We start from the raw sequence: 27,497 nt of genomic DNA, 5'->3' as shown, positions 1-27,497 counted from the left end.
TTTCTTGAATAGTTGACAGAAATAAAAATCTGTTTCAGTAGAGTTGTTGTGTTCATATACATGTCAAAAGTGGTACAAATTGTATATTTCAGGTGGACACTGTTGATAAACTATACTTTATTAAAATATGGTTCGGCTTTGTTAGTAAAATAAAAAGTAACGTTGTTTATATTGAACAAAGTAATTATAAAACCTTTATGTTTTTCATAAATTGCGTGATACAGAGACGAATGTCTATATATGTCCGACTATCGTGAATGCATCGTGACGTCATTGACGGTCTCCAATCCGGAAGTGGTTTCCCCTCGACTCTCAACCAATGGGAGGCGGCACTGCGAGGCTGTCAGTCACAGGTAAGGCAGGACAAAAAAAGGAAAAAAGTTGTCTGAAAAGCGCCGGAGTTCAGAGAGCGCCCGCGCTGATGGCACAGCTATGCGGAGGGACAGCATCTCTCCCGCGGACTTAGCGACTTGTTCCCGCGGGGATGCGAGCGAGAACGCGGCACTCAAGCGGAGCTCAAAGTTCATCCACGGATGATCTGATCCTCATCTTCCTCATCCCACCCGCATAATCACGCCACTTTTTGTTGAAACTTTTGCAATCTGAACATGGCCGTCCGTGGCAACACGCTCATGCCCTTCTCCATCCAGGCCATCCTAAACAAGAAGGACGACGGCAGACACTTGCCCGATTTGGACGTGTGTTTCTCCAAGACGACGTGCTGGAAAATATTCGGGGACGTCCACGCCGCCTCCGGTGAGCCGCCCGTGAAGAGCTACGACTCGGACTCCGGACTGAGCGAGGACAACGACGCCAAGGCGTCGGGGGTAGCGCAGGGCCTGCAGCCGGAGAAGGACTCCGGGACAGCATCGGATGTGCCTGAGGAGAGCCCGCAGGAGGAGACGGACCACGAATCTGCGGCCGTGGACAACACCAAGAGTGACAGTGAGCTCAATAACGTCGCGGGTAAGAGCGCGAATCATCCGTGTGCGCCGGAATGAAAGCAGACTTCATAATTTTAAGTGTATTAATTCATAAAATACGTCCACTTTTAAATTAAGACCACCCTAAAGGGGGCTAGGGGAATTAAATTATTGCAACGATGCTGGGATAACGCATCAAGCACGACGAGACTATATTAAAAAAAGAATGCAAATAATGTTGGTTGCGATTGTCGGTTTTTTTGTTTTTGATGAAAATATTAACGTAGTAGGGCGGTGATTAATTTACGTTCAATAGCTGATTACGCATGGCTGTCCCTTGCCAAAACTGTTGCAAAATTATAAATTATGACCCCCCCATCCGATATAAAAATCAAATAAACCGTTGTTGAATAAATGCTTTAATCAGTATTTTCTCTGCAGCATGGGCAATTAATAATGTTCTGTTATACATTATGCGGGAATATTCGCAAAACCTGACCACTTTTAGATTAGGTCTTTATTTATAGCAGGATGGGGAATGTTAAGTGTTACAGCAGTGTAGAGTAAGCAGCACACAGGCAGACCACCCATCATTTTTTTTTACATTTTCAACCAACAGAAAAGAGACAACGCGATGACGGATTTTCGTGCAGATTTTTACACGGTGTCAGTACATTAAATGATTCAGGGATCCCTCTTCTATACATCATTTTAATTCATTCCGATTCCCCTTCCCCAGCCCACATCATTAAAAATATAATACGACGCTATGTAGAACCACTATTGGATTTCTGATGGATCCAATGTGTATTTATTAATATGTCTTGCATTATACTTTACGCAAGTTTTTACGCATGAATGTATTACTAAGAGGTTCAAAGTTCTCTGTAGCTGGACTACATCCAAAATAACCACATGCTTTTTGTGACTCAGATTTCACGCTGATATTTATAACTTGTTTTTTCTTCAAATTTTGATGATTATTTGTTTGCCCTGCCCTTTGTGGTCTATGTAGGCGTTTTAATCGTTATGCAACTTGTGCTGCATAATTTCCCTATCAGCAATAAAGTGCGCTTGTAGTGGCTGCTCCGTTTGGACAATATAAGACCATTGCTCACATTAAAAAAACAAAAAAAAACAACAACAACTACAGCCTTAAACTCATTGTTATGGGTATTATGGTTCTCTTGTATTGAAGACCACAAAAATGATCCATTCTGTTCCACTTCTCCTCGCATGATAAATAAAAATCCAAATAAAATATAAAATAATAATTGATAATATACTGACGGTAAAGATGAAAGATTATTTGTTTCTTTAATTATGAAACAAATGATGGTATAAACGAGTGTTCTTGCAGCCATATAAAACGTAAATAATGTTGTTTTATTTATTTTTTTTGCCAGTGCACTTTTACAAATGTGTGTGTCCCATGCACTCAATAATAAAGTGATATAGTCATTTAAGTCAATGGATCACTGTATTTGTGATTCATTTATTGTTATCTTCAATGTAAAAATGCTTTTATTTAAAAAAGGACATTGGAAAATAGTTTATATATATATATATATATATATATATATATATATATATATTTTAAATCTCATTCATTTACCTTTACGTGTCTGTCTTCCATGATACCAATATAGTAAAAGTTTTTGACACCCCAAAAGACATGAAGCAATACTGGGGGCTTTAACTTTGGATTGTTGAAACTAACACTCACTTTAACCAGTGCTTGAATACTAGAGAATAAAAATACACATAAAAGTAATCTTAAATAATGAATCTCATTATACTTCATGGTCATATAGTTGAAGAATGACATGCACTTTATTCACGAGATTGCTGATGGGGGATATTCATGTGTGTTTTTGTAGATACAAAAAAGGGGTCTAATGTGTTATAACTGTGTTAAAATATAATTCCATTACAAAATTAATGTTCATGCATACGATTTTTTTGGAGTACCACTTGAGCACAGGTGTCAAACTCAAGGCCCAGGTGCCCATCACTTTTTGTAGCTCACTACAGTAAATTCGGTGTGTCTACTTCCTGTCTCTTGTCAAATGCATTCCAGTATGCATTGATTTTCGGCAGAAAATCTGCATAGAAATTGCAGTTTTTCTTCACTTTTAACAGAAATTACAAGCATTTTTTTCAACACATCCCTTCTTTACCTAAATACAGAAATAGCTGTATCCTTAAATACTGTGGTGCTTTGAGATATGACTTGCCTGATTTAAGACTTTCTCAATATTTGCATTTTTTGCTTTGACCTATGAGCAATAATTGTGATCCAAGTGCTGTTGTGGAACTCAACTCAACAGTTTGGTAGATAATGAACAATTCAATCTTCTTAATGACACTCTCAGTTGATGTTTATTGTTAAACCAAATACAAAATAAGCGTTGTCTATTTAAAATAACTTTGGCAAAGTTCTGTGGTTGAGTCCATCTAGCTTAATGCTAACAAGGAATGCAAAACACCATCGACAAGCTTGTTGCAGTCTTGTAAGCCTCCAAGCAATGGCTTTTTGAAAACAAATTGAGATGGAGAAAACACGTTGACAAATAATATAACAGTATTCACAGGCATATATTCTTTATCCTCTGCAAATTATGACTAATATTCCTGCTGCAGTAACCGTCTTCAGGTACATCTGTGGTGATGATGCACACAACAGAAGGAGCAGCATGATGTCCATTGAGTCATATATTTAATTGCTGTATGTTTACAATATTTTTGCAACGTTTTTTTTAAATAACAATATAAATGACCCCCCAAAGAATTATTCTTTGAGTGCCGGAATGGATTGACATTTTCAATCATTTCAATGGGGAAAGATGATTTAAGATAGGATTTTTTTTCGTTAAGATTGAGCTTTTATCTGCATGTGTTTTTTATTTGTCAGGGGTTCCCATGACTTCTGATTTCAATTTCCATTTATTGCTAACAATATATGCAGCAATCTGTAATGCTGGTCAAAAGCAAATTTTAATCAAAGATGGCTTTATGTGTCCCAAAACATATTTTTGAAGCTGATTTACTTTTTTCCCACGCACATCAGGTTTTGGAGAAATTCATTTTTTTGTCTGACCAATAAAGGCTTGCACAATACGTTGTAATTTATGGCTATATGACGTTTCAGAGAAAAAAAAATCACCTGTTACTGAACCTTACCCTAATTTCATAAATAGTACTAAATAAATATGATACACAATTACATATTATATTATTGTTAATATGTAGGTTATTATGACTATGAAAACATGATGTGCATGTAAAAACAGAGGACAGACTGATCAGCGCAAAAAACCTTTTCTAGAAAGTTTACTTGCATCTCTGTTTATAAAAAAACAACATTAAAAATGTGTTGCACAGTGTAATATAGTTAAGTGACTTTAAATGTACAATTATGGCGTACCTCTGAAATCACAAATAAACCAAAATGAGTTTGACAGCCCTAAACGAGAGGAAGCACATTGAGAATCACTGCCTTACATTATTCGCACTGCTGTTTCTAATTTTTATGCTTTATGGTCATCCGAGTTCAGAAGAAGAACCTCATCGGTTTTCAAATGTAGTAACAGTAAAAAGCCATAAAAATATACTGGAGTCTATAGTAACAATGTATTTGTACTTCATTACTTCCAATGCATGGAAACACTTGCAGTTTTCTACTGCAGGGATGGGCAACTGTGGCCTCTTGATTAATAACCTCCCCACCCCCCAGAGATTAAAAAAATGGGAAAATCCAAAATATGAAGAAATATTGACCAAAAAAAAAGACACAAACACACACACACACACACACACACTCACACACAAAATCAAATAATATCTAATATAGTTGTGCATGCCGATTTGGCAGTATGCAGGGGTTGACTGTAGTTTTAAGTAGCAATTTAACTAATCGCCACTAGATGGCAGACATGGATTAGTTCCACTGTCCTGTTTTACAATTTGAGTACTGAGTAGGCCTATTAATATTTTTGCGGATTTGGAATGATACCCAGGACAAACATAGTATGTCAGTAATACAATTTGAGTGAGTTGATTTTTGTGAAAATGTACAAAATGAGTTTTTGCATTTAACATTTTCTTGTTCAGCAGTTTTGTGCTGTCATTGAATGGTATTTTTTATGCAAGAGAGCGCTTTGCACTGGAAAAAAAAATCACAGTATTTTGTTGTCTTTGCATATCTTTTATAGGTACATTGATAAATTTATTATCACAACTGAAATGTGTTAGGCGCGTGTATTGTGTCCACATTTCAAATAGCAATTGTATCACACATATGGTTAGGGAGTGCGCAATCCTTTGCCCCCCCTCCCCCCCTGATGAAACTTTATGCCCCCCCTGCACTGTTTAAGTTGCCTATCCCTAAGGCGAGCACAAACCTCTAAACGTTTTCGCATATATATCATCTGACCTATTGTAGACTGCGGCTGCCCCGCCGACGAGAAGAGCGCCGAGCAGCCTAAGGCGAGGAAAAAGCGCTCCCGGGCGGCCTTCTCCCACGCGCAAGTCTTCGAGCTGGAGCGCCGCTTCAACCACCAGCGGTACCTCTCCGGACCCGAGCGCGCCGATCTGGCCGCCTCCCTCAAGCTGACAGAGACTCAGGTCAAGATCTGGTTCCAGAACCGGCGCTACAAGACCAAGCGTCGCCAGATGGCCGCCGACCTGATGGCGTCCACGCCGGCCGCCAAGAAGGTGGCGGTCAAGGTGCTGGTGCGCGACGATCAGAGACAGTACGGCCCCGGGGAGGTGCTGCGCCCCCCGCTGCTCTCCCTGCAGCCTTCCTATTACTACCCGTACGCGTACTGCCTCCCCGCGTGGACACTCTCGTGTACGGGGAACCCGTGAAAACACAGCGGACTCTATTTATTTGCGGACTTTTTGGGGGGTGGGGGGTGCATAAGGAATTTAAACAGCCTTTTTTTTTTCCAAACAGAAGTGGAAGTCAATTACGGGACCTAATTGGAGATTTGTTGGTTTATATATTTACATCCTACCTCTGCAGTGATTGACAGTTGTTATTTTATTTGTTAACTTTTCATTAAGTTGCAGGGTGTGTTTACTCCCCTACTCCCCACATCTCTTATTTTCTCGCTGTCTTTGTAAAGGTAAGATATTTCAGCACTTTTTGGGAAGCATTTACATGGAGGAGGGGAAAAAGCGAAAACAAATGCCTCTTTAAAATGTAGCGTGTGCTTTTTCTTGTGTTTTGGATGGTACAAAATTATTAAAACATATCAGTTTACTATCATCTGGTGCAATTTCGTTTTGAGGCTTTATTTGGTCTCTGTTGAAAGGGAATCTGGATTCAAAGAAATGAAGACAAAAAATGTCAAAGAAAAACAAGCATTGCGTTACAAAAGCAATAAGCAAGAGGAAATCTGGCACGAAAATGATCAAATGAGCAGAGATTGAAAAAAAAATGTGGCTTTTGGTGTGGGTGCAATTTTGATTTGGGGGTCCAATTTCTTGAAAAGCATTTAAACAACCAGGAAAACATTTTTTTTAAATCTAAAATTAATTGGCTGTCATTTTGATTTTAGATAGTGTTCAGCATTTAATTAAAAAAAGTGTTTATTTAGATGCAGAACCCAATTATATTTCTACCATAATGTGCTTATTCGATACTAAGCAACCATGAGGATCATATTATGAAATTATTTATAACTGTCACAATTTGGGTTGAAATACAGTTGGAATTAAAAACCAAATACCCATGGTCTACCATTTACGTGTAAAAAGCCTTCCCTTTGTGGACACTTCACTTCAATAAGGTATATGTATAGCCTTGTTATGAACTTTTTTTTCATTCCTGCCCCAGCATTTATGTTTCTTCATCATTCACATATAGCATAGAAGAGAAATACATGCATGGAGGGTGCATTTCTCAAGTTCTCAATGTTTTTAATAAAACACTGTTTAAAAGAATTCTCATCAAGTTGAATGGCAGGAATAAGGACCACAGAAACTAAATATATATCTTCTTCTGTGTTGCAACAAACCATAAGACTTGCTGTTACATACATTATCATTTAAAAAGTTGAAATCTCTCAACTCCGACATGATTGAAGTATGAGTCATGAGGGATAATTGCTGTGGGATTTTATTTTTAAATTTACTAAATATCATAACATCAATAAATAGCCCTCTGTTTTCAACATCCAAACATGCATGGTCTGAAAATGATTTATTTTGACCCACTTCCTGATTATATTTGGCAAAATTCTACTTTAGTCGTCTTGCTGACACTTCCCATTAAGCAGATGTCATAAAACAAATATAGGACAACAAATACAGATAGACACACATGCAGGCCTGTTTGTCAGGTTAATCGATTTGTTTTGGTCCGCATCGTATCTCTAAATAAATGCTATTAGAACTTTTGTTTCATATTTTTGTTTCCTCATGGGTTTAAACTGGCTGAATAGCACCATTATGCTTAAATGGAAAATGAAAAATACTCCAAGTATTCTGAATCTGTCATTTTATGTTTTATCCCCTCATAAGAATTTGGCAGGGAATCATTCTGTCACCTGAGAGATGCAGGTGCAAACGGTCAACCTTCAACCTGAATGGAAGAGTAAAGTGCGTTAAAGTGGAAGAGACAAGCACTCTTTTTATTAAACTCTTTTATTGGACTTCAACCGGCACGAATGAGTGCAATGGTAAAATTTTGCCATGTGTTGCGCAATGATTTTGGAAAATGATCTAGTTGCGATTCCACCCCTCAATTTTAAGATTTAACATGACATCATTTTTTTCAAGGTCCTCTTCTAATTAATTTTTAAACTGTACTGAAACAAGAAATATCAGATTTGTAAAACATACCTGTACATGTTTTGGCTTACAGGCTAGGTTTATGCTAAAATCAAGTCAAATGAATCATAAAATAGGATATATGAGAGTTTACTTACACACTTCACTTATTGTTACTAAGTGACTAAACACTTTTTAAGTGTTTACTATGACAGCTTTACAAAATTCCATCGAACAAGTATGGCATGAATGTAAATCAGTAGGTCAAAAGTCTGATTATAACAATGCAAAGAAATCTGGGGCTCTAGCACTTCAACTTTTTACATTTCACAAAACGTGTAAAAATTTAGTCTACCGCCCTACTGAAATGAAACATCTTTTTTTTTAAATTCCAGCCTTTGCTAATTAAAAGTTGAATTCTACTCCATTGTGATGCCAATTAGGAGTCGATTAATTGTGCAGCCCTACTTCTCAGCCACTGAGTTTTGTCTTGCCATGAGATTATTACATTTTTTCAAATTTTTTTTTAAATGCACCTTATCCTCATTAGAGTCACAGGTGAGTCAGAGCTTAGCCCTTCTGACTTTGGGCAAAAAGCTGCATACACATTGCCTGCCAATAACAAGGTATAGGTATAGACAAAAATACTAAACAAGTCTCATTCAGTGTTATACCTATGGATAATTTAGAACGCAGTATTTGACCAACCCAACACACGTTTTTCCAATGTGAGAGAAAAAACCGCACAAACGCCACACAGGAAGACGAAACAAACGATTCTTACTCCAAATCTCAGACCTGTGTGGCAGACGGGCCAAACATTCATTCACCATTTTGCCCTGTACATTATATGGGACAATAAAAGTTGATACAAATTGTTAAATGTTCAAAGTGTATATCCTTGTCTATTGTCATAATTACTAAGAGGTAGCTAAACAATCAACCATAAAATAAAAACACAACGGAGAGCTGGACAGCAAGAAGAGACAGAGAAGTTGCTCAACAACTGGATGTCCTTTCACCTCAGCGCACAGAGAATTTATACCTGTAAGTATTGTTGTGTGTTTTATTTGTATGTATTGCTGGTTAAACTAGAAGATGGTTGAGGCTTATAATTACCGTAGCATCTATGGTAATTTCCTCAGCCCATCTATGTTAGCATTAACCCATCGGGCGTTGGTGGGATGAAATTATGTGGTGTGGTTGAACATTCTGGTGTTTGATTTTTCTTATTTGTATTGTATTATTTCTTATAGAAATCACATGGGAGACACAAATACGTAGATTGAAGCAAGCATTGTTGGGCTATTTCCCATTTTACAGTTCAGTTTGGAAAGTAGCACAGCGAGAAACGGTGGTTCAGAAATGCTTTACGTAATACAATCAAAAAGGTCATAAACGTTGCCACAAAATGTATTTTATATTCGTGATATATAAAACACGAGGCAACGCAGAAATTTACCCTGCTTTCCTGCTTTCTTGAAGTTTTTTTCGATTCAGGCCGATCTTTGTTACTATAGCAACGTCGAAGCGCGTCACACTCTGGACGCGACCATTCTGTAGGCTCACAGCTGTGGTTACGCTTCCACGCGGTTGTGACGATAGCCACCGAGAAACGAATGTCTATTTGAGCGCGCTTGTGTGTGTTTTAATGCTCGACTGTAATCAGTTTCAAACGTTTTTCTTTTTTTCTCATCAGTTTAAGTGTTTGAGTGGACCGAGCCGAGTTTGACGTTCGCGTTGGTACAGTCAAAATGGCGCCCGCTTGCTTATTCGACGCTTCGCTAATCCTTCAGTGATTATTATCCAGCTAGTTTGGATTTTCATCCTTGTATCGTGGTATCTCTTCGCTCGGAGGGGGGCTCTCTATCTCTCTGGCAGACACTGGCTGAGCACACGGTGGCGTCATGTCGGACTCGGAGGAGGACAGCCAGGACCGACAGCTTAAAATTGTGGTCATCGGCGACGGCGCTTGCGGGAAGGTGAGCATCACACAGCGAACACTTCACCACACTTCACAATAATAAGTGAAAATTGTCCACACGCAACGCACGTGTTAATTTTGCCACGTAATTCCACGATTCTGACGTATGTCGAGCTCATCGGGCCGCTGCTTCCGACTCTGCAGTGGCTCTTTGCGTCACCATGGCGACAGACGCCGAGCGTGCTAGTTGAACTGTTAGCAGACAAACCGGATGAGACGTGATGCAACGTTATTAACGCGAAAACTGTTGCTTACAGAGGACACTTGAACGCATCGTAACACTTATTTTGTTCGGTTTACCTGTGCAGTTCAATGACATAATAGAGTTGTGATTACAAGTCTGCCTTCACAATTACAAATTTCCCCATTTTGGGGCGAATAAATGTTACCTAACCTCATCTTACTATTACGGCATGCTGTTTGAGCATTTATTTGATATAACTATAAACATTTTAAGGCAAGGCAGCGTTATTCATATAGCGCAGTTCATATGAGGTAACTCAATGTGCTTCATATATTAACAAAACATTTAAAGGCAACATTTAAAAGCACAATACATTTAAAGGAAACTAATTTAAGTAATTTAAACACAACAATTAAATGAAAAAAAATGTAAAGGCAAAGCAAAAAAAAAAAAACCAAGTTCATTAAATTTACTAAAAGAACGCATCACACTAGAATATGGTTTTAGGAAAAACATTTTTAGAAATGCTCTAAATTTTGTAGGGGTCTCAAACTCCGTTCCTGGAGGGCTACTTTCTTGCATGTTTTCCATCACACCGGATTCAAACGATCAGGATTGTTATCAGGCTATTTTATCCGGCTCCCACAGAGCTTGCTGATTATCTGATCACTTTGATTCAGCTGTGTTGCAGCAGGGAGAGATGGAAAATAGGCAAGGAAGGAGCCCTCGACCGGAGTTTGTGACCCCTGCGAGTCTAAAATACCTAAATCATAAGTATGGGGGGAAAAAAAGCGTAGTTTTGATGGTAAGCTGTTTGAAACGCGTGTACTGCCAATACATGCTCAAATGGTATTCGATATCCACGTATTCAGCTACAGTAAATGTCCATGTATGAGTACGCTAGGAATATTTTTTTCCAAGGTAAGGTTGCTGCAGTTGCACATCCTGCTCTGTTTAAAATCAAGTTGAAAGATGCAATGGCGGAGAGCCAGGAGGAAAGTGTCTGTAAAGACAGACAATGTCCAAAGTTTGGGATCATTTCACGATTATCAGGGAAGATAAAGTGCCATGTCTACCACACATGCATTTCTACAATCATTACCACAAGGTAACATGTCGATGTTTGCCAATTAATGTAGCCTAGCAACGCTAGTTAGAGCATATTGTAATGCCCCTGGCAAGTGGTGAAAGGCAGACAAAGCCGCCGGCACGCTTTCAATCGCTTTGTTGAACAAAACAAACATGTGTTAAGAACATTCATACGTACACACTCAAAGTCACAGATAGTATGTGAAGATGGCCACCCCAAATCAACCGACAAACCAAAATCCTGCATCTACATGTGGACTTCATTAGGTTTAATAATGCAAAACAATTCTTTTATCAATGGGATTATTGGTGTAGTATTAAATTCTTAGAGGTTTTACCAGTTGCAGCCCTTGCTCTGACCATTAAGGCTGATCAATTAATAAAAGTGAAAAACAAATCAGACAAGGTTGTTTATTCCAAGCAATTCTTGAAAAGGTAATCTCTGAAGTGCTGCATTCATTTCATTTAAACGCCTGCTCTGAAATAGGCTCATTATAAAACATTATTTCCTATACTGTGACTGGGATTAATATAAATGCTGGAAAATTACAATATACTTGAGTTCCAGGCCATTTTACCAGAAGTCTATTTTTCATTGAGCTGAAATAAAAAGGCCGCTTCAGGCTGGCACAGCAACATTGCATTTCATTGCTGTAGCGTGCCATCCACTCTTAAGTTACACTATATAAGCTCTTTTTCCTTGGCGATAAATTACTGGTTATTGCCGAAATTTTAGCTCGCCACATGTTGGGAAACTAAAATCACTATTAGCAACTTCATGCACAAGTCTGCCATTATGGAGGACCGCAAGCACAAGCTGCCCGTAACTCTTCCGTGTTGTATAATTATATCATTTATTATCCAATATGGGTTTCCCAAAGAGTTTGACCTTGTGTTGTCTTGGTGAAGGAAGGTTAAACTCAACAATTTTGCGCTTAAATGTTTTTTGTGGTAGCATTTGTAAGCAAGCAACTTCAACTTCAAATTTTTTTCTTTTATGAAGAGTACGGAGTCAAGTAGTCTATTACATATGCGTTCGGTAACTCTTGGCTTGTTCATTTGCCATCACTGGTGCCATTCTGTAAGACAAAATCCCAACACATGGAGTTTCTCCTTTTCTTTAATCCTCTAGATTCTCTCTAGATTCTCAAGATAGTACCACCTTCAAAAAGTCGTAACTCTGAAAGGCGGAAAACAATTAAATTAAAATGTATTACGTATAAAAGTTTAGGGCTACAACTAAGGATCATTTTAATAATCGATTAGTTTGTCCATTATTTTGTCGATTAATTGATGGATTAGATTAAAAAAAAAAGACACAATTTCTGTCCCTTTATTAAAAAACAGGACATTATTTCAAATTCACATTTCAGAAAATGCACAAACATGAATTTATTAAGATTTGTTCTCTGGTTTGGTATGTAACATGTCCCCCCCCCCAAAAAAAAAAATATATGTATGTGTGTATATATGTATGTATATATATGTATATATATATATATATATGTATGGATATATATACATATATATACATATACATATATATATATATATATATATATATGTATGGATATATATACATATATATACATATACATATATATATATATATATATATATATATACATGTATATATATATACATATATATATATATACATATATATATATATACATATATATATATATATATTAGTCTCTGTTTCCCAAATTATTGGCCGCAAAGGTGTTTTAAAACTCATAAAAGAACATGAACCTGAATGGCCACATTTTTTGAGAAAAATGTAGTCATTCTAAAACGTCTCAAATGTTCTTGTTTTTCTTTTCGTGAGGGTGCAGCAAGGTGGTGGTGTTGAGAACACACAGGCATCAGTTCCCAGCAGATACGCTTCATTAACCCTCACCCCTCCGCCGCCACTGCCAGGTGTCAGCTCATCACTGACTTACCTGCTTGTGTGTCGGGTTTAGAAAACACCATCCCCTGCACTCCCCCGTTTAGATTCACGACTGCTGACTGACATCTTGAATGCCACCCCACTCTCCCTCCTCCTCTTATTAATGTCAATTTGCCCGGCAAATTGCAATCGGATCGGTTTATTTTGGACGCCATTCTCCGGTGGTGTTTTGGCTTGCGGTCGGATCGTCCATTCAGAAAAATAGCGAGATGTGGGAAGGCTTGTCCATCTGAGTGGGATGTTTTTGAAAATTTCTGGTCCCTCGCATGGAGCCAGAGCCTTAATACGCTGGGCTTAACTTACACACAAGTCTATTTTTCCACCTGAGTGCTCAGGTTTTCTTCAATATTTGCTGTTCCCTTTAGAAAGGTGCCAGTTTTGGATACAGGGTTAAACATGAGGGATTCCCGCATTTGTAGTGGAACCTTCAGAGTCGCATGTACCAAAGATCGTCAAATATGGACCAAAATTTGGGGCAAAAATTTGCTTAAAATAGTTCATGAACAGAATAGAATGCATGGCCTTACTCAGCCAAATTTCAGACAGGTTCAAAGGATTAGCTTTGCATATGTGTATAGGGCTGCGATTTCGGATTATTGTAATAACAGATTCATCTGTTAATTATATTGTTCATTCATCAATCATGCAATCGGATAAAATGCAAGCTTTAATTTTCTTCCCTTTTATCCTCAAAACAGGACATTATTCTAAAATTATCCCATAGCTGTAGTAACTAGGGCTGAACAATTAATTGAATGGGGTTTTAAAATGTGTTGTAGGTGAAAGTAAATTGTTTTGTAGAATGTCGAGAATTTGTCATCGTTGAAAGCTTAAAAGATGAAGTCAGCGACTCAAACTGAAGTGGACATACAAATGGTCTGTTTCGTTAATTCATGGTTCATGGCGTTAGCCTAACGTATAAACCCGAAACATTTTTGTATAATTAATATTATATAGTTTATTGTAATACAGACATATTCATTGCTTGTGTTCGTTCAAAATTTCATAAAATTAAATGACATTAAGTCGCAATCGAAAATATTGTGGGAAAAAAGGGCAGTTATCTCGTTTTTCAAAATGGTTCAGACGTAGCTGAAATCCTCATTGCGGTTCCCATTGGCCATCCAAGACGCTCAGCCGGAGCAATCGAGCCAGTATTGTCTTTTCAGAACAAAGGACGTGAATATTTATTAACTGGCGTCGTGCATTTGAGGCTATTTTTTTTTTTTTAGCTGTTTGACATGATGGATCAATGCATGTGTTCAACATTTGAGGTACATACGCTACAAAATATTTACACGTTTGCGTCTTCACAGTTGAGAAAGCTTAAAGAGTTGCACCGTATGACTGTCTTCGCTGTGTTGTTTTTCTCTACTCTCCAAGTTTCTTGTTTCAGTCGACCCGCCCCCCCCCACCCCTCCACTCTCCCACTCCCATTTCCCGGCATTGGGATCAGTGGTGACCCTGTGCTGGAGTGTCAGGATTACGCCAGCGTTCAAATTCACTCTTCCAATTGTATGTTAGGAAAAAAAAACTACAAAGGCCCTCCGTTTAAAGGAGGAAAGCCAAGCTACTGGGACGCCAAGACAAATGTCCGAGCAGGCCAGCGCGAGCATGCGGGATTCATTTTTGCTGTCCGAGCTCGTTATTCTGGTGTTGCGGCTGATTGTTTGGGCTACCTAAATGAGCCGTAGTCTCCTTGTTGCTGTCATTATTCAGTCACTCTTGAGGCCGCTACAAGTTGAGAATGAAACAATCTGGAGGTCAATAAACGTCCAGAGGAATTAGGTTGGCGGCACAGTGGGTGAGTGGTTAGCACATGTGCTTCACAGGGCTGACGGCGGGTTTTGAATCCATCTTCCGCATTTCCAGTGCACAGGTACTCTGGATTCTTCTCACTTTCCAAAAGCATGCATTTTACGTTCAGTGAAGACTTGAAATTTTCAATTGAAATGGTTGTTTGTCCATACCAAAGGTCTACAATCTGCGGCTCTAGGGCCACTTGTGGATCTTTGGTCTATATGCTGTGGCTCTGTGACTGAAGATTTAACTAATTCCAAGTTTGAAAATTATACCGCTCTTGTAATTTATATTTTGTATCTTGCATAAAATATACGTCATTAGCGCCCATGTGCAACACCTGGCGGCTTGTGCCCAAATATATTGCTCTATTTGCCCCGCCGGCAAGAAAATAATTTTTTTTTTAAGAAATCAGGATGTTTAAAGCTACACCCTCCATGAACTATATTCAAAGCAAATATTGCTCACACCTCACATTCCCCCAATTTTTGCTGATTTTTCTGTCTTGTAGTTGAACAAATATTTTGGGACAAGGTATACTCTGACTGCCGTAACAGCTTTAGTGTTGTAAGCATTAAAGAAATTTAAAAAAGTTTTTTATTCATTTTACATGTTTTTTTCTTCCCATAAATTGGAGGATTAATTGGTTATTGGGTTTTTATCCTGCCAAATATCGGAATTGGCATCGGCCCCAAAAAATCCATATCGGTCAGGCACTAGTGGCGTCTACTGCCTGGATGTGCTGACGCGGTACAATGAGGTTCCTTAGCAAAAATCATATTAAAAAGTTAAAATAAATATTCAAATTGTCTTTTATTTTACAAATACATAGTATGTTTGACTTTGTTAAGTGATATAGATTTTAATTCAAGTTGACAGCTGACTGACCACACACAATAAAAATGATCTCGGAACACTGAAGAAGACGACATTTCTGGTTCGCTGTAGTGCAGGTGGACATTTTAAGTTTTAATTTCAAGAACGTGAGGAGGACTTAAATGGACATTGACTCGTTGGATTCATCTAAGCAATAAAACAAAAAAATCAACTCATCACGCTGTCGCTTTTTTATACATATCGTTAAAAAAAATCAGACGTCAAACGTTTTTTGTGGCTGTCAAACTTATTGATTGAACAGTATTATTGCGGTTGTTCAACTACTCTGTGGAGCTAAATTAGGTCACCAGAACATTCAAACCCCCCTATGGTGCAGTTCAGTTCCTTAAAAATGTACTTGCTGCCGTACGAGTGCTCAGGTGTTGCGTTGACATTGAGGCAAGCTAATAGACATCCAATGCTTCCTGTTTCCCCCCCCCGCCACACATCCATCAAAATGAATTCAAGTTGGCCGCGTCAACGCCGAGCCGTCTCCCCGCAGACGAGCTATTTTCTTCGTCCCCCAACGGTGACAGTGATGGAGGTTTTCTAATTTGTGGCAATTATTTGGTTTGCAGTCCGGAGACGTGACATGCACACGCACGCGCGCGCGCATACGTACGCGTCCCCACACCTGTTTTTGTCATTCTCACTTGACAGTTCCATCCGCACAGCGTCGCCTCAGTTCTTGGCTTTTTAACAAGTCTGTGAAAAGGATTTAAAAAATAAAGTGAACGTCACACTTTGTTGCACTGTCTTAAGGCTTATGGGCGCATGCAAGGAAAATGACTTGATATGATGAATTGCATTAGACTAGTGGTTTATGAAGGAAATCTTGGGGGAACGCAAACATGGTTTCCCAATTTGAGGGTCAAGACCCCAAATTGGTTGCAAGCAGGATTACACAAAAGCTGGCTTTTTCTGGTAGTTGGACATTATTCATGGAAGATCCCATTAAATCCCAAAAGGTTTTTTTATTTTTGTCTCATCACTTTTGTTAACTTTCCCCAAGGTTTCAATGAATAATCCAGACATTTTAATGGATACATTCATTGATGCTGGTGTTTCTATTTTGTCACCATGTAAAATCTGTTTGTGCTGTTGTAACTTTTTGCGCATATATGCCTCATTCTGTTTGATACAGTACACATACATGTACATTTATTTTGGTCCATCTTATTGAATGTAATCATTTAAATCAGTGTCCAAATGTTTTCCCTCAAGGACTGCATGAAGGAAAAATAGGATGGATGCCAGGCCCATTGTGACATTGTTTGACTCCATTTACACACTAAAAGCAATCAATCGAGCAATTACGTATTATAGCTATAATAGCGTTAAGTTTTTTTGTTTTTTTATTTTAACACCTGTTAAAGGTGATGAGGCAGTTTGGATTTTTTCCCCCCCTTGATTGTTGTGGTGGCCCACTGGAATAGACCCGCTCATGCCCTGAGCATATCTCCACATTTTTGAACCAAAGCAAGAGTAATCGGTAAAAAGATGACAATTTTTAAAGCAGTATATACTGGACGATTTTAGTTAATCGTTATTGACAAATCAGCCCTTGACACTAACAGCAGAAAGTAGAGGAAAACATTTTTGCTTCTGAAACTCTTAATTCATGAGGTGTGATATAGAGATGTTATTATTTCAATTGTAAATATTTTCTTTGCGCCTGCAACCCAAGTGAGGATAAGCCACTGAGATAATGGATGGATGGATATATTTTTTTTTGCATATTTAGAAAAGCTGCATAAGTTAAATTTATTCGTAGTAGTTAGACGTGTCGCACTCATGGGGATGAGGATGCTGAATAACGGCAGTGATGTTAACACCCTTTCAAACCTAAAAAAAAACATTTTTATGCATATCAGTAGCATAAATATGTTTTAATGTTCTGCACAGGCACTGAGAGTTTCTTCGAACTCCCCCTCCCCAAAAAACGTAACACCTTCCAGTGACATGTTGTTGCTCCCTAGTGACTGCGGTGTCTCTCCTTCTTTGCCGCTGTGTTCCAGACTTCACTCGCCACCAAGTTTGCTCAGGAGGCCTTTGGGAAGCAGTACAAACAAACCATCGGCCTGGATTTCTTTCTGAAGAGAATAAGCCTTCCAGGTGAGACACCTAGCAACAATCATCTGGGAGTGCTCGGGATCAAGCAGGCACACGTTACTTATCACTGTGATCATTTTTCAGCCTGGACTAGAAAAGGTCCAAGTTGCAGCCAAAGAATTTGTATCTTCTTAAGAGACCGATATGTTAAAAACACAAGCTTCTTTTTTACATATGTGCCACAATTTGATGCAAATAACCACCTCTCTCTTTGACACTGTCAAGTGTAACTCTTATTTGATGATAAAGTGACACCTCTTTGAGTGAAAATCAAAAACATTTGATGCTTTTATGGTCAAAATTCCATATTAAATGGAAACAGTAGCACATTGCCACCTCAGGTCATCAAACTGTGTGAATCTCCCAAGACAAAACTAATTGAATGAGTTAAGACACCTGGAGAATGTTTTAATTTGTGGATAAATTGCACAACGTTGCCTTTAAAAAAAAATAAAAATCGAGCAAATCAAGATGAAGACCAGCATCTTGGAACAGATTGCGTTTGACCTTAGAGGTTCCACTGTATTTCATATTTATATTTCCCATCATTTTTTTGGAGCGCTCGGTATTTTCGTGTCCCAGCGTTTCTCGCCAGAGGTTCGGCTTAATTCTTCCCATCAAGCGATCCGAGCTGAATGTGTCTTTTCTGGTGGCGCCTCATTGTAGCGCGTCTGCCACTTCTCAGACTTATTCGCTGTGAAAGCTCTTCCCTCCAGAGCAAACAGTCCACAAGGCCGGTGGACAGCTCACATCCCGGCCGGGCCAGCCTCACTCCTAATCCTGCGGGCACAGCGCAGAGTAAATACGCGAGCAGTTTTATGTTCCTATCGTGCATCCCCATATCCAACCGATTTTTGTCCCATGCCATATAAAACACGAGTGTTCCTATTTGTTTATGCCAAACCTGCTGAACACAACTGCGCTCTGTAGGCTCATTAGATCTTTAAAATAAAACATTTATTGACTCTTGCTATATTTAGACATTTTAACATGACTCGCCGCCATGAGAACTAGAGATTTCCTAGCGTCTAAAATGTCACTTTTTACTCTCTGCCAAGGCCCCAAAAGCACAAGCCTGCAAAGTGTCTCTATTCTTTCATTACTAATAAAACAACATTAAGTAAAGTTGTGCCGCACAAAGTCGACGTTATGCTGATTTGCGAGTTGGACGACGGATTGTGTTTTGATTGTGTGTCAGTTTGGGCTTGTGAGACTTGGGAGAATTAAACCCCCAAAAATGTTGCGGTGCGGACCGAACGAAAAGAACCGACCGTAAGTACCGTCCTGGCTCAGCTGGACTTAATATGAACTCCGACTTAATCCCACGGCAACCCTTCTTGTTGTACGCTTCTTATTGAACCTTTGAAGGCGAAACCGTCCGCCTTCACGTCAACGCTGTACACATTTATCTGTATCAATGGAGCAGCAACAACACTGGCTCAACACTCAAGTTGTTAAAGGGCCCATTTTCTGGGGAATTGGGTGTTGATGAGCTGAGGAAGAGGAGGGTGGCTCGGCGAGCTGGGTGGTCCCGAACTTTGTTAGGACCATCAACCCAGCCTTTGGTTGGCTTGGGGGCGGTCGTCTGGGTCTCGGCGGAGCTGTAACCATCTTTTGCCGCAGTGTTTGTGTGCGTGCGTGAGGGAGGGTCGAGGGTTAGCCTTTAAGCCCTCGCGCCATGAAGGCGCAGCTTGTCAAATTTAATGTACATTTTCCAAGGCGAGGAGAGGTGAGACGAGGCCGACGGGCACATAACAGTCTCCCCTGTGAGGAGATTTTAGAACAATACTTTCAATAGCAGATGTGAAGGGTGAGGGAATAATGCTGGAATTTTAAAAGCCTTTTTTCTGTGGTAATCCCGTGAAAGAGGACATAACAGGAGATACGGCCACTATCCATGGGTTCATTTTATATAGAACCAAGCGGATGTTGCTTGGAAAGGTGTGCTAACAACACGAGAAATTGACCTTTGACACAAGTTAACAAGGATAGAGAATGTCTTTTTGGCTATTACTTCAAAAACTTTGCTTTGGAGCAAACAGATCTCAAAGTGGATTTTTTTTTTAAAATGCTTTCAAAATTTTGCTTAAACATACTTGAAATCTCATAAACGTGTGTGGGGGAAATATTTTATGATCCAAAGGTTGAAGCTTGTGGACATAATTGCAAATGTTTTTTTCCCTGCAAACACAACACTGCTCATCCAAAATAATAACTAGATAATAATAATAATAACTAGAGTGAAGCATGGTGGGGGCACCATCATGTGTTTGAACTTTTTTAAATTTTATTTTTATTTATTTATTTTTTTTTGCTGTTGGAAGGGGCTGGGGCTTTGGACAAGGAGGAGAAATTTAGGAACATTTCCAAGTACATGCTTAAAAATGCTGGGTGGTTTTTCTAACCCACTCACATGGGTAGCATATTGGGTTATTTTTACCCAAGGTTGGGTTAACTATTTTGACCCCCACAGTTTGGGTTGAAAATTGGGCTTGGGCCAGGTTGAAGCTGGTTTTGTTGTGGGATGAAATTAATTTAATGTAACATTCTAAGGGGATGGTTGATTGGCTCATTCGGTAATTTTCGATTCAGGAATTTGCGTTCTGATTCCCAGCAGCATGCTGCTACATGGGTGGCTTGCGTCAGGCAGCGCATCCGCTTTTAAAACTGTGCCAAACATCATGCAAGTTACTTGCCGTAGAGACCCCTGACAGGGAAGTAGCTGCTTCTTCTAAGAAAATGTTGGTAGTAAAATTTGTGTTTTTAATCACAGCTACACTGATAATCTGGTGAACAATTTCTTCGTGGCTTTAATGGGTAGATTTTACCGATTGTTGGATTAAAATCTTGACCCAACATGCTGAGTGAAATGCTCAACCCAATGTACTGGATATATTCATGACTTGGGTCTGTCCCTTTTGGGCCCAATTGTGGGTTGGCCGTTCCACACAATTTGGGTTACTTTTGACCTTTAATAGTGTACCGGTTAGTGTGAGCGCAAAACCTTCAAACTTCTGCTAGGAAGTGCAAAATGGCAGGAAAAGCCCACTAGAGCATCTGAAATAGATTTGGAGTTGCTGAGAGGGTCTTTAAATGTTCACGTTGGATTGGTTAAATCTGAGACAGTTCACGTCGCCAGTTAAAATAGGACGTGCATTCTGGATGTGCCCACATTATCTCGTTATAGTGTTTATGCAGGTCCGTCTGTAAATAATCCTTTCTGTTTTTACTGGATTGTTGTCGTGTAAACCTCCAAAAAGGGATGATGATTTCCTCATCCGTGTGGATTTTTGCATGACCTTTTTCAAGGTTTATCTGTCGGCCTGTGAGGTTTCCTCCCAAGGAATAAGCGCAGAAAAATGCCAGTGGCGTTGAGTCAGTGTGAACCTTTTGGAACACAAATAAAGCGAGTGTCCGACTGCGGTGGATGGGCGGGGATGAGAGCAGTTTATCATCGCCCTCCTCAATGTAGCTTTACATTGCCACTGTATAGTCTAGATGTAGTTACTGTGAACCTCAACGTTTCCTCTCCTCGCCTTCAAAATAAGGGGGGAAGTCGCCCAGCCGTGTCCACAGCTCCTCTCGGACCCAGCACGCAGGCCGCGTAACACCAGTATAAACTCTTCGCTGTCTGGTCCTCTCATCCGCCTTCTTCTGACCACCCCTTTCATTTTCCAGAGGAAGAAAATATTTATTTGGGTTTGGCTTTTTTTTTGTGCCTGTCATTCTCTCTCGCATTGAGCCTGTCTTTCCCTTTCCACTGACACGAGGACAAGAGTCCTCTTTTCCTCCTATTTTCTGTTTAATTATTGGCATTTTCCCAAACAGCACATAATTCTCTTCACCTTCCTGACTTGGCAGCAGCACGATATGACACACACAGGCAGAAAACTCCTGAACAAGAAACCGACAAGTAATTATTTTGTAAATTTTTTCACAAAAATAAATTCACTTAAAATTTTAATATAGTTAAATAAATACTCTGCAAAAAATATTAGGCTTACTCACGTTGTAATATAGGGCCGTAGCAGACTGAATGTAAGCACAACTCACACGTCTGCCATCTAGTGGTGACTGGTGATATTACAACTTAAAACAGTCTAGACCATATTTTGGATTTTTCATTTTGTTTTTTACGGGATTAGCAACTATTTTGCGTGCTTAAACCCTTTATGCAATGGACTGAACACAAATGGTTTAGGAACTGACAATACAGGAATATAATTTAACGGTACTCACCGTTTTATGACTGTCTGCCCAGAGTGACTAATAATAGCCTTGTGCTGATGAGCGAAGAGAAAGTCGAGATCTTATGAATCCCACTAGAGTTCTAGGCAAGACATCTGTTGCTGCAATACGACTGGCTGCTGCAAAGAGGCAACGATTGCTCAAGTGGGATTAAAACTCCTCAATGAATACTGTATCAGTCTGTTTTTCTTGTTTTTTTTTTTTTCCAACACTGCCTCCAGGTGGTTGAGGTGGGCACACCAGAGGAGCAACATTTAATTGATGTAGTGTGGCAAATTTTATTTAATTCATTATTGTAAGTTTTTATGTAGTACACCATTATGACGTGTTGTTTTTCCTCATTTAAATACATGTTACAGCCATTTTTATGTTATTTATTTATTTTTGGGGGCTGGAACACATTTGTGGTATTTATTCATTAATTAGAATTTTTGTGTTATGAGCATGGTCCCGCCGGAACGAATTAAACGCGTATCTCAAGGCACCATTGTATGTTACGTCTCGGTGCATTTCTCTTTTACTCCTTTTAGGGAATTTGAATGTGACCCTGCAGGTGTGGGACATTGGAGGCCAAACATTGGGAGGGAAAATGCTGGATAAATACGTGTACGGAGCTCACGTAAGTCACCTTACCGTGCATGTACACAAGCTTATGCCAACACTTTTTATACCGCTACACACACAAACAATCGTCACATCTTTCTTATGGTTTAAAGGGTGCCTCATCCTTCCTCAATGTGATGGCCTCAGTCAATTTCGGGAATGGGGGAATTAAGCGCTCGTCACTGCGGTGGGACAGTAATAGGAAGAACAGGAAGGATTAGTTTTGAGCCGCGTCGGTGACTCCGCTTGCGATTATTATTACAGTCTCGTCAGACCTCCTGGCGGGAGCCATATGATAATAAACTCAAGTCATCGAATGACACATGAACTGATGGTGAATGCAGCAGGCCGGTGAAAGCGCACAATTTGTGTCAAAGTGATTGGGCCATGTAGGAATTGGCAACATCCGCAAGGGCCTCTACTGGTAGCAATTCTCAACTAATATTTTGGGGATTTTTGTCATGTTGAAGAATAAAAGTATGGTACTGTATATTTGTTAATGGATATCTTACCCAAAATGACACATGTGGCTGACGCTGCTTGGTACATGCTCCTTGTCAGTCGGTTAGCCCGCTGGGTGTAAATCTTGCAACTGACCTTTTTTTCCATTATAAAGGTATCAACAGAATTATTTATATCTAATTTTATCTAGTTTGGGACATCAGCTGCCATTTTGTAAATTAAGTGAATTTGCATTTGACCATGGATGAAATGAATTCCTTGATTTTAATTTTAAAATTGAAAAAGGTTAAAAGAATCTTTTGTAAAATTCGGAACTTCAGAATCTTTGTCTGTGTAGCATTGCGCATCTGCATGGCTCTTTTTTGAACGGAAACAAGATGATACAGGATCAACAGCACCTTTCCTGGTAGCAGCCAAGAAGTACACACAATTTTACCTTGCTTCAAGAGAAAGCCATTTAGTGGGAAAAAAAGGAAGAACTTTGAGAAGGGAGAGATGCTGGAAAAGAGATCCTCGTCCGATCCAGTTTTTTCGCCACCTATGCTCTTTTCCGAGCATGCGTGGACGGAAGAGGTGCGAGGATACGCGGCAATAAAACAGGCCAAAATCCATATGTCTTGAGTTGAGGCACAGCAAGAGACTAATTACATACCAGACAGTTGCGGTTTAACCAAATGTGAGTGACTATAAATAAGTTCAGGGTAACAATCAGTTTTGGTACTTTCACCATTTTTGACAATGAGCAACGCAAAAGAAAATTAAGCTCAATGCCGTACTCAAACAACCTGTCACGCTTGGTGGAAAGCAAGCTGTCTTTGACTTCTGGAGTTCCCTCATCTAAAAATGCACCCTGTTATTTGTGGTAGGACACTACAACTGTATAGTGGGCATGCAGGGAGGCGGCAGTCAAGTGCTTTCTGTCACTTGCAGAACATCTCTCGTCTAAAGAGGCCTACTTTAAGACCGCATTGAAAAAGATGAATGGCGCTCCACTGGTGTGTACATTAGCATAGTTGTTGTGCATTAGCGCCTCATCACAAGTTGTCATGCTGGTTGAATGACAGAGCTGCGTGGAACTTTCCCTCCTTTTGTTCCGCCCTGTGCATCCTGTAATCAATCATGTTGTGTCTGCAAGGACGAGTGGTAATCGCGAGCATCGTGAGCTGTCGACACCGACCACGCAGACGTCAGTCATGCTGCACACGACAGTGACATAAGCAACATTCACCTTGCTACAAATTTGCGTAAGATTTTATTTTGTTCTGTTCTTCTCCAACGTAGGGGGTTCTCCTTGTGTATGACATCACCAATTACCAAAGTTTTGAGAATCTGGAGGATTGGTTCAGCATGGTGAAAAAGGCCAACGAGGAGTCCGACGTCCAGCCTGTCGTCTCCCTGGTTGGAAACAAGAGTGAGTGCCACGCATGTAAAATCATTTGTTGAATAACCCACGACTCCCCAAAGATGCCTTTTTCTACCGCTACGTCTGGAACAAATAGCCAGATGATTGCATCGTATGATTCCTCCATTCGCCTCACCCGTCCCATATTTCATGTTACATGTCTGCGGAGGAGTGAATGTTTGATGGTAGCAGACATGTTTGTTGGAGCGCCAGATAACCGATCTTGTGTGATATGTCCGGCGATAAGAAGGTAGCTTGGGTTTTGCAGCGATGGAAGTGCTTGTGAACTCTGCGGAGTCACCAGCGATGATTTAGGATCTGCGGGCCATCAGACCTCGGGAGCGCGCTTATCTGTGTCCCCCCCCACCCAGTCTCACGGTCAGATGCCCCTCTCACCAGCCCTCCTCCCCCGAGCCTTCCTGTTCTCGAATCGTCGATCAGGCGCGGTTGACGTTAACCAGACGGCTCGGCTGCTATCTCCCAAAATAATGAGTAATAATGATGACATCCCATTGGACAGATGTGTTGTCTTGGGTACCGCTGTGTTATTGTGAAGTGTCAGCGTGTGCGTGACGGTCCACCTTGCTGGACGATGATGAACAGTTAGCAGAGTAGCGTCTGCACACCGGGAGCGCTCTAATGTTAACTCAGGGGGGCCACAGGTCACATTTTACGTCTCCCGCACGGAACACATTCTCATGTCTTCACTTGAGTCTCTGAAAACCGGCTTTGGAGGTGGGCGCCACTTTTATTTAGGCTGTTATATTTAAGTACGTACATCCCGCCGTCATGCCCCCCTTCTAATGGCTCTCTTGCTTGGAATACTCACATGTGTGTTTTCTAACCAAAAAAGAAAACTGCAATCCCACACAGATGGCCCCACTAGGAGCCATCAATCACCTTACGAATCCCCCAGCACTTTTACGGATTAATTTTTAAGACAACGTGTACGCTTAGTCAAGTCTTGGCTTGGAAATATAGTACACCACTTCGCTTGTACTCTTGAAGGGGCTTTTACGCTTCACACATCGGTCATATTTGTGTTTTTCCAAGTGGAATTCTTGGTTTGCAACAACAATGAACATGTGATTACGTAGCATTCTTTCTGAGTTGAGTCGTCTTTCTGAGCGGTTCCCATGATGTCGAACGAGTCGGGCGACATGTTTGCAACAAACCGAAATAGACGAGCAGGCATAACAAGGAGCTTGTAAAAACATGACATTTTTGTGTCTGTGAGGACCTGGCTCGTGGGAGATCTGGGTCTTTTGACACCCGGGGACATTTACACTTAGATAAACTTGAGGTAAACGCGCAGCAATAGAGCCCTTCCCTTTAACAAACGCTGTGCCTTCAATCAGTCACACATGTCCAATTAGGACAAATGATTGCCTTAGTTTTCCTATCAGAAAAAAGTGGCGTGCTTTTAGATACGAGGCGACACTTGCTGATTTTTGTGCTTTTACTTTAGCAAAAATAGGTGATACGAGAGCTGAATGGTAGCATTGTATATTTAAACATAAACAGTGGAGCAACACATGTAGACAGACAATATGCAATACTAACAATGGTGATTTGTATTCAAGTAGTCTGTCATGTGATCGCTACAGAATTGCGTGTATGTCCATGTTCATGTGACATTTACGTGACTTAATAGTTTCGCCCAGTCTGCCTCAGGTTCTGCCATTTTTCAGTATAGTTTATTTTTTGTAAGAGTCCTTTTTGTTTTGCAAGGCTTTAATACTTTAGGCCATTAGTTTACATCATCTTCCCAAACTCTATTTCAAAGGTCCAAGAGCCATGAGTGATGGAATTAAAAAAGGTACAACTGACTAGACCATGTAATAAGCGGAAAATGCATGCGAACTTACATTTGTGGTTGACGTGCTTCCTTCGTCAACTGATCATTACATGCAGCTATGCGTATTTAAGAAAATAGGCTTACAAAAATATGTCTCGCCTAACTTTTCACTTGTTATTGTCCCCCCCCCCCAAAAAAAAAAGACTTTCAGTCTTGAGGTGACATAATGCTGCAAGTTTCCTGCAGTCAAGAACAGGTTATAAGATGGAAAACACTTGGAAGTGTCCAAAAGAGATTTCAACAACAATTTAAACTGGTTCACAATTTTTAAAAATGACACAAGATGACAAGGGGACTGACCATTACAATGTAGTTGCGAAAAAAATGGAAATTGACAATTTTTCCAAATTAAACAAGTAATGATGATTGATATGACCTTGCTTTGAGTGACACTGCAGTATACGTGACACGTGAGGCTGGATGGTCTATTCACTTTCCTCTCAAGGATATTTGGAATATCCATCCATCCATCCATCTTCTGTACCGCTTCTCCTCACTAGGGTCACGGGGGGCGCTGGAGCCTATCCCAGCTATCTACGGGCAGTAGGCGGGGGACACCCTGAACTGGTTGCCTGCCAATTGCAGGGCACTTAGAGACGAACAACCATCCGCACTCACACTCATACCTAGGGGCAATTTAGAGTGTTAAATCGGCCTGCCATGCACGTTTTTGGAATGTGGGAGGAAACCGGAGTACCCGGAGGAAACGCACACAGGCACGGGGAGAACATGCAAATTCCACACAGGATGGCCGGACCGGGCTTGAACCCACGACCGATGCTGTCTCTCACTGTGAGGCCATCGTGCTAACCAGTCGGCCACCGTGCCGCGCTATTTGGAATAATCAAGCAAATTCACCAGCTTGGTTTCTCTATGATGGTTTGCCCTCTTCTTACCTTGGCCCGACTGCCCTCTTGTGCCATGGGGAACAACCTTCCCTTTCTCCATCGAAGCACGACCGGCCGTGTGCTTTTCGAGGCACCAGCGTACGTCACGCTCCTCGCCCTGACACTTTGCGCAGATCCTTGTGTTGAAGATCGGCACCACTTGTAACAAATGAGAGAGCAAGCCAATGTAGAAGTTTGATGAGGCTCCCCATGCAAGCGCTCTGCACACATTCCAATCATGCTCTTAGATAAAGCAGCTGACTGCACAAGATGTGAAAGAGAACTAATTTCTCCCCCAAAATATTTTGAACTGTATGATAAGAGTGTTGTCACGCATT

At 40.2% G+C, this 27,497-nt stretch overlaps 2 protein-coding genes across 3 annotated transcripts in view; both read left to right on the top strand.

Moving 5' to 3' along the window:
* The first annotated feature begins 378 nt into the window (after positions 1-378).
* nkx3-2 (NK3 homeobox 2) lies at positions 379-6,182 on the top strand. The gene is made up of 2 exons (XM_088294267.1): positions 379-966; positions 5,368-6,182. Exons 1-2 carry the CDS (start codon positions 609-611, stop codon positions 5,790-5,792), a joined length of 783 nt encoding a protein of 260 aa, XP_088150393.1. The 5' UTR covers positions 379-608; the 3' UTR covers positions 5,793-6,182.
* Positions 6,183-9,263: 3,081 nt separating this feature from the next.
* The window catches only part of rab28 (RAB28, member RAS oncogene family), a 34,048-nt gene continuing 15,814 nt past the window's right edge, over positions 9,264-27,497 (top strand). For both annotated transcript variants that reach the window (XM_088294386.1, XM_088294385.1), the window contains exons 1-4: positions 9,264-9,682; positions 17,606-17,702; positions 22,478-22,566; positions 24,294-24,423. In XM_088294386.1, coding sequence (XP_088150512.1) covers positions 9,608-9,682; positions 17,606-17,702; positions 22,478-22,566; positions 24,294-24,423 — 391 coding nt within the window. In that variant the 5' untranslated portion in view covers positions 9,264-9,607. The remainder of the gene's footprint in view (positions 9,683-17,605; positions 17,703-22,477; positions 22,567-24,293; positions 24,424-27,497) is intronic.

This window comes from Idiotropiscis lumnitzeri, chromosome 4 (genome assembly GCF_059441095.1).
Source record: "Idiotropiscis lumnitzeri isolate Australia: NSW breed Sydney's pygmy pipehorse chromosome 4, RoL_Ilum_1.0, whole genome shotgun sequence".
Classification (NCBI taxonomy): Eukaryota; Metazoa; Chordata; class Actinopteri; order Syngnathiformes; family Syngnathidae; genus Idiotropiscis; species Idiotropiscis lumnitzeri.
Note: the sequence above shows the minus strand (reverse complement) of the source record. Positions and strands in the feature narration are given on the sequence as shown.

Coding starts and splice junctions, on each gene's coding strand:
- nkx3-2 (XM_088294267.1), top strand. CDS start 609: ATGGCCGTCCGTGGCAACACGCTCATGCCCTTCTCCATCCAGGCCATC. Junction 967..5,367: donor TGAGCTCAATAACGTCGCGG/GTAAGAGCGCGA, acceptor GACCTATTGTAG/ACTGCGGCTGCCCCGCCGAC.